The sequence below is a fragment of the Gymnoscopelus braueri genome (genome assembly GCF_963280865.1).
Source record: "Gymnoscopelus braueri genome assembly, chromosome: 15".
In the NCBI taxonomy this organism is placed as follows: Eukaryota; Metazoa; Chordata; class Actinopteri; order Myctophiformes; family Myctophidae; genus Gymnoscopelus; species Gymnoscopelus braueri.
The window spans coordinates 12,640,311-12,648,670 of NC_137620.1; the positions used below are offsets into that span (position 1 = coordinate 12,640,311).

General features: G+C 38.2%; 1 protein-coding gene across 1 annotated transcript in view; it reads right to left on the minus strand.

The window, feature by feature from the left end:
• LOC308102297 (serine/threonine-protein phosphatase PP1-beta catalytic subunit) overlaps positions 1 to 2,761 on the minus strand; it is a 42,440-nt gene extending 39,679 nt beyond the window's left edge. Inside the window, exon 1 of the mRNA XM_080451943.1 lies at positions 2,640 to 2,761. Within this exon, the coding sequence (XP_080308069.1) occupies positions 2,640 to 2,691 (52 nt within the window). The 5' untranslated portion in view covers positions 2,692 to 2,761. The remainder of the gene's footprint in view (positions 1 to 2,639) is intronic.
• Positions 2,762 to 8,360: the final 5,599 nt, after the last annotated feature.

Consider the following 8,360-nt stretch of genomic DNA (forward strand, 5'->3'; position numbering starts at 1 on the left):
AAGACCAAGGAGATATGATTTGTTGAAGATCTAGACTCCCATCCACTTCCTTGTTAACTTAAAACTTAAACATTTTGTATCTCGGCTCCTGAGTACTTTTTTTTTTTAATTAAAAATCTCTGGCAGTGGGCAAACGCAAAAAAATAAAGTTCTGGCAGTGAATGAGTTAAGTGTCGACCCACCTGTCATAGGCAAAAATGCTCAAACATTTTCAAAAATAGCAATCTTTTAATGCTTTGCAATGCGAAGTAAAAAGCATTCTGAAATAGGGCTTAAGTGATTTAAGACGATCAAGTGAGCCCATCTCCTGACCTTACCTCATATGGAAAACATGCCAAGATTTCAATTCTCTGTTGGCCAGCTGAGTCAGACAAAACACATCAACCCATTCAATCCCGGAACGCATCTGTGTCATTTTAGATTTTAGCTATCACCATTAACTTTTATACTTTGGCTATTCAAAAATAGCAGATCTACAAGCTCGTAGCGCGGCAGCTTGTAGATCTGCTATTTTTGAAAAATCTTGAACATTTGTGCAAGTCTTTGAATACATACATATTTTTTGAAACAACATTTTTAACTCATATCTTTGCCCTGGAACGACCTATTTTGATGGGGATCGGTGGACAAAAACACATCATTTTGGTGGTCCTTGACAAGAAAAGGTTTGAGAACCGCTGATATAGCAACAATAGTTTTTCAGAAGACATTTGATGAGACATTTGACAGTTAAAAATATCCGCTTTAAAAATATATATATATTCAAAGATCTGCACACATTTTAGCGATTATTTCTCAAAAATAGCAGATCTACAAGCTTGTAGCGCGGCACTCTGTGCCGCTCTACGAGCTTGTATATCTGCTATTTTTGAATAGCCAAAGAAAATCTAAAATGACAGAGATGCGTTCCCGGTCTTAATGGGTTAAGACAAGTGAAGTGCTTCCATTGAGAATGAGTACAAGCTAAAAGTGGGAACCTTCATGATGATGATGATGATGATGACAGCGGCCACCAATGATAAGGTCATCATTACGTAATCTCATGACCTGTCTGTTGCCTGGGGCCAATAGATGACACTGGCATTTCTTTGCACAATGCAAAATAAAACAACGACAGTTACACAAAAGGCTTCATTATGTTTTAACACACCATGGTATGACTATAGAGCCATGATAAATGTACTGGGAGCAAATGAAAGACAAAAACAAACACATAAAAAGGGGGGGGGGCTTCACAATGTCTCATATCAAAAGGGGGTACGGGCAAAAAAAACAATAAACATTCACCACCCACACTGCTAAAATTAAATGTACTACTTTTACTTAGCTATTATCACATTCAAGTGAAAGTCTCCGAAAGCATGCATATATATATATATATATATATATATATATATACATACACATACACATACACATACACACACACACACTTTGGCTATTAAAAAAAGTCCCACCTAAAGTTACTTATTATGTAAAAGCAGCCCAGCATTTACTGCTGATGGTGTGTGTGTGTGTGTGTGTGTGTGTGTGTGTGTGTGTGTGTGTGTGTGTGTGTGTGTGTGTGTGTGTGTGTGTGTGTGTGTGTGTGTGTGTGTGTGTGTGTGTGTGTGTGTCAAATGTTCCACCAACTTCCATCCCAACAAACAAAGCAAAAGTTATAATAACAGAACGAATCCATGTGTGGTTTTCTTTTCTTTTTTAAATGACCATAGTTAATAGTTTATGTATTTATTATTATTGTTAAATAGCCTAAAAAGGGCAGCGAGCCAAAAGATCCTCATTCCACACAATACAATGGTGTGGTTTGAGGAGACAATTCATTCCACTCCCAAACATAGGCAGTACCTTCTGCTACTTTACCAGTCCAGCCACTTAACACACTACATCCGTTATTACACGTTAACAGTGGTAGGGAAAAGGTACTCACATTCTTTACTCAAGTAAAAGTATCAACACTGCAATGTAGGCATACTCTACAAAGTAAAAGTCCGGAATTCTACATTTATGAGAAAAAGATACAAAAGTATTGGCATGACAATGCACTTAAAAGTACCAAAAGTAGAAAGTACTCATTATGCAGAATGTCCCGTTTCACAAGTTTTCAAATGTATGCCTACAAATCTTTTGAAAAATTGCAGATCTACAACTGGCTATTTTGAAATGGCCGAAATGTATATTATAGGACTTAAGTGTTTGGTAATAACAATCAAAATCTACAAAAGTGACTAGTAACTTAAGTTTCCAAGTAATTGTAGTGGAGTAAAAAAGTACAATGTTTGCCTCTGAGATGTAGTGGAGTAGAAGTAAAAGTACTGAAATTGGAAATGCTCCAGTAAAGTTAAAAAAAAAAAAAAATCATAATTGTACTTATAAGTACAGTACTTCAGTACATGTACTTAGTTACTTTACACCACTGATAATCAACAGACACTGGTTGAGGCAAAGCAAAAGGTGTGCCTGGTATTATCAGTGAAGGGAACAGATCCTACAGACTACAGTCTGATCTGATCTCCTAAACACCAGGCGACACAAAAAGCCAGACAGTTTTGTCGCCCAAGTCGCGACAAACATGTTTAAAGACAAGAAGTTTCTCCTCTCTAATATGTTATGTTTTAAAGGAAAGTATAGAAACTCACCCTCCAGAAGCCTGGAAATCAGCGAGTCCACGTCCAACTCCCCCTCCGCCATTAGTGTAGTTAAAGCCGTTCTGTTTCTGTTGTAACTGCTGCTCTCTCAGCCCAACACTGTCTGACTAACCCATTGTTGCCAGGTTGTGTGAGACACATAAGCAACTAGGAAAAACAAGCCCAAAAGAAAGCAACTTGCTCGCAGGCCAGTGGTTCTCCTCAAACTTTTTCATGTCAAGATTGATAAATATATTTGGCCGCGGACCCCCATCTGAAAATATGTCGTGCCAGGGACCCCCAGACGCAAAGATTTGTGTTAAAAATGTTCACTTAAATGCTCATGAGTTTTGAAAAATAGCAGATCTACAAGCTCATAGTGCGGCACTTGGTGCAGCGCTATGAGCTTGTATATCTACAATTTTTTAATGGCCAAAGTATGAAAGGTTAAAATGGATAAAATGATTGTGATGCTTTGATAGATTGACTACTTGTGCTGGGGACCCCTGGTCCGTAGAACCCCCCCCCCTTCACTTTGAGAACCAATGCCTTAGGCCACATGAGCACTTTAAACCTATGCATTGGCTATTTGAAAATAGCAGATCTACAAGCTCACAACGCGTCAAATGTGGAATACATTTTTTTAAACATTCTAACAACACAAATGCTCCCCTGGGCACAAAACATTTTCATGAAAATATTTGAGAAACTGTTGGTTTAAATAATAATTAAAACATTTGGAAGCAAGCCTAAATAAGCAAGTACACTACAGAAACAGGCCCCCAAAAAACGCAACTATACCAATATTTACAAGCGACTTTACAGAAAAACAAGCCCAAAGTCGCTTATAATAAGCGGACATGGCAACGCTCGTGACTACAGCGGCCACGATCCCATAGCCCGGGGAGACACAGAGGCTATGATTGGCTGCTTGACAACGTTGCCAGACTTTGCGAGAGAAATAAGCAACTAGGTTTTTGATTGATTAAACACTTTATTAACAGTTAAACACAAAACAAAGCACAGAGGTACAAATTCCTACAAAAGGATGCTAAAAGGATAACCTCAAAAAGACAATGGCTTGTTTCCATTGAGGTCCTGTGTATTCAATTCATCGAGACATTTAAAGATAAACAATAATATACAGTAATATGCAAAAACATCATATAAACGAGTAGTAATCAAAAAGAAAAATAAGTACAGTAAGATTGATTGATAGGTTTGAATTATTGATTGAATACTTTATTGGACTGAAATGCAAAAATAAATGCAAAAGGATAACACATAAAAGTCCTGGGGACTTGTTTCCATTGTGGTCCTACTAGCCTACTCAATTCATCAACATAACAATAACACTTATGTCTAAGAAAACAAGCCCCAAAGAAGCGACTGCTATTACGGCTATTTGAAAATATATAGCTGATCTACAGCTCACAACTTGTTGTGAGCTGTAGATCTGCTATTTTCCACACCAAAAAAAATAGATATATAAAAAAAAAAAAAAAAAAAAGGATCCCTGGTACAAAATATTTTCAGATGTGGGGGTTTGGGTTTGCGGACAAATACATTGATTGATTGATTGATTGATGTAGTTTATTTAGTAAGACATGAGAATAGTACATGACAGTACATAACAGTACATGGAAGTACAAATTCACAATACAAGGTCTACTAAACTGGAACTCTCATTAAGCACTAAGCTTGTTTAAGATGAGAACCCCATGCACACAAATCATGATGATATATAAGAGGCAGACAGATATACACACTACTATACAGAATGTCATACAATCAGCTTTCAGGTTACATGAAGAGAGAAAAAAAAAATATATATATATATATATATATATATATACAAAAGAGGAAAATGAAGGAGGGGGGGGGGTAGGTTAAGACTTGGACAGGGGCCATTTTCGAATTGCAGCCTCCTGAAGGTGTATCTTTAGGGCAGTTTTGAAAGTGAGTAGGGTTTTACACTCCTTTACTCCTTTTGGTAGGGCATTCCAAATTTTTGATGAATAGCGTGAGAACGAGTTCATTCGCTTAGTTGAGCCAAATCTGGGTTGAACATGATTTGTGGAGCTGCCTCTGGTGTTATGATCATGGACTTCATTAACATTTTGGAAGTATTTTGACAAATACAGGGGGATCCCAATGTTGTGGTGTATCTTGAGAAGACCAGGCCCTTAGCAAGTTGCTGTACTCTGTCCTCAACCCTAAGCCATCCAATCCTAGCAAAATGAGCAGGGGTTAGATGGGTTTTGTGATTGAGGCCAAGAAGTAGCCTTACAAGTTTTTTTGGGATGTTTGGAGCCTTGTTTTTAAGGCCTTGGAGGTGTTGTGATACCATGAAGTGCATGCATAATCATAATGACCTTGAATGAGGGCCCCTGCAAGAATCTTCAGAGTATTCTTACTGACTAGACGATCAATCCTCCACAAATAGCGTGTTGTTTGGTTGACATTTTTGATCACTTTTTCGGCGTTTTTGTTGCCAGAGAGGTTTGCCTCCAAGATGGAGCCCAGAAACTCTCTGCCTTGCTAAGGTTAGGACTGGACCCAAAGAGGATGGATTCAGTTTTACCCAGGTGTAATGAAAGTTTGTTGTCAGAGAGCCAGATGCAGATCCTGTCGAGTTCGGAGCTGAGAGTTTTCTCATGAACTGGGGGGTCCTCGAAAACGCTTCAGAGCCACTGGTTTATAAACAACATTTGGAAACAAGCCCAAATAAGCAACTACACTTTAGAAACAAGCCCCCCCAAAAAACGCAAACCGCAACTACCAATATTTACAAGCAACTTCGGAGAGAAAAACAAGGCCAAAGTCGCTTATAATAAGCAGACATGGCAACACTGCTGTTTGGGTCGCTGGATGCGAGGAGAGCGTTTCTCCCCTGGCAAGTGACTAGCCAATCACAGCGCAACTGTTCCTACGGGCTATGGGTTCTGGCTTCTTATTACACCGGCAAACAGACAGTCGCCAAGGAAGGATGGATGACTGGATGGCAGTGTAGAAAAAGTACTATTTTTTTTTTCACTGAAGTCAAATTATCAATATGTAGAAATACTCCGTTACAAGTAAAAGTCCAACATTCAAAATGTACTTGAGTAAAATTACAAAAGTATTGGCATCAATATGTGCAAAATGTACCCAAAAGTAGCCTACTCATTTTGCAGAATGTCCCATTTCACAAGTTTTCAAATTTATAGTTGTTTTTTGAAAATAGCAGATGTACAAGCACACAATGTGTACATAAAGTATTCAATCAATCAACACACACACACACACACACACACACACACACACACACACACACACACACACACACACACACACACACACACACACACACACACACACACACACACACACACACACACACACACACACACAATCTTGGTACTCCTGTCCTGTTGACAGGCCTATTTATGTAATAAGGAGGACACTATGAGAGACTCAAACTATTGATTGACTATATTCTCTCAATTATTTTGACCATTGAGTTTCTTTCATCAACACTGTTTGTTCAGCAACCCAACCGAGGCTGAACTGTGCAGAGAACTTTGATCAATTGGCTTTCAGCGCCCCCTCCTGGCTCGAATGCGTCTAGTCAAGTCAATTATTTGGATAGCGTGTCATACCAAGTAATGACATGCCAGTGTGGCGTGAGACCATAGATAGTTACATACATTATACAAAGTAGCCTACAGCCACCGAGTCAGCAGGTCAGAGAGGAAAGATCTACCCAGTGAGCCATAATCGGCTATCAGACCTCCGTCTAAAATGGGTTATAATTGGTCTAACAGTAAAGGTTTTTCAGATTAGCTGTTTTTTAAGCGTCTTTATATAGACGTCTATATTATAGACGTCATTTCAACGGCTATAATATAGACGGTCTATAAATAGACGCTTAAAAAACGTAGGCTAATTCGCCCCGGTGTGAATTCGCCCCGGTGTGTAAGGACCGCTTAGACGTCTAAAAAACTTTCACTGTTAAACCGATTATAACCCCGTTTTAGACTAGCCGGCCCCTTAGACGTATTTTAGACGTCTAATAGCCCGAAAAATGCTCAGTGGGTAGGCAATTTAAAGCCTTGTAAAAATCGTATTACTTTGGAATCTAAGTCTTTGTCCTTTGTCTTTGTTCATCATGATTTGTGTGCATGGGGATCTCATCTTAAACAAGCTCAGTGCTTAATGAGTTCCAGTTTAGTAGACCTTGTATTTTGAATTTGTACTTCCATGTACTGATGTTCTCATGTCTTACTAAATAAAGTACATCAATCAATCAATCAATCAATCAATCAAGTCCTATAGGGATGGTATTATCCCCAAATTCAAAACAGGTATACAGGGTTCCGAAAGGGGATAAGTAGTATGAGTAGTACTAGGCTACTGTAGCCTCATCTGTAGCCTCATCTAACTTTAATTGAACTTTTTTAGAGTCAGATTGAGAAATGAAACTCTTACTTTGGAGATGTTTCTTTTCTTTTTTTAGATATAAAATAATAACATAAAAAAAACAATACAAGGTGGACTTAAAGCTAGCAATAGTTCCAATCGACTTGATGCCTGCAGGCAACCCATTCCACATGACTGCTGCTGAATATATAGAAGAGACCTCTCCTACACAGCTTTTGAATCTGCATTCCAATGAAGTCAGTGGAGCTTCCTGGTGAAGTAGCTATGAACTTCACTATCCCTGGAAAATAATGGCATAAATATTTGGGAGCCACATTGTTCCTGTGAACCATACACATTTCAATAAGTGAAAGTTTCTCCTCCACTCTGAGCCAAACGAGGCTACTGAAATGAATAGTTAGTAGAGTTGTTACAATACCCAGTGGTGGAAAAAGTACTCAAACATTTTACTTAAGTAAAAGTATCAATACTGCAATGTAGAAGTACTCCGTTACAAGTAAAAGTCCGGAATGAAAAATTTACTTGAGTAAAAGTACAAAAGTATTGGTATCAAAATGTATACTTAAACTACCAAAAGTAAAAGTACTAACATTTTTGAAAATAGCAAATCTACAAGCTCACAACGCGTCGCATCGCGACGCGTTGTGAGCTTGTAGATCGGCTATTTTCAAATAGCCTAGGTATGAAATAGGGCTAAAGTGGTTAATGTATGTTCATAATATAATAATTTATATCTACAAAGTAACTAGTAACTAAAGTTTTCAAATAATTGTAATGGAGTAAAAGTACAATATTTGCCTCTGAGATGTAGTGGAGTAGAAGTAGAAGTATAGACAATTGGAAATACTCAGTACAAATACCTCAAAATTGTACTTAAGTACAGTACTTAAATGTACTTAGTTACTTTCCACCACTGACGATACCGATAGCAGTATCGGAAAAGCTGCCGATACTGCCTAAAATGCTGGTATCGTCCCATACCACATAATTTATCACATGATGATAATGTCATTTACAGTAATCAATATTCCTGTATTTTGAAAGCTTCAGTTGATGTTGCACTACTGTTTTATATATGTTTTTAAATTCCTAGATCAGTGGTTCTCAAACCTTTTAATTTCAAGGACCCCCATAACTCTCAGAGTTACAGACCTGTAAGGGTCCATTTGGAACCCCCTCAAGGAACCCTGAGAATCTGACTGGGTTGCAAATATCCACAAGGGAGCCACGTCATTATTAGACACGATTGCACAACGTACGGTTCAAGAGTTATTATGCCAAACTGTAAAGAGGCCTGGTATAGCATAACAA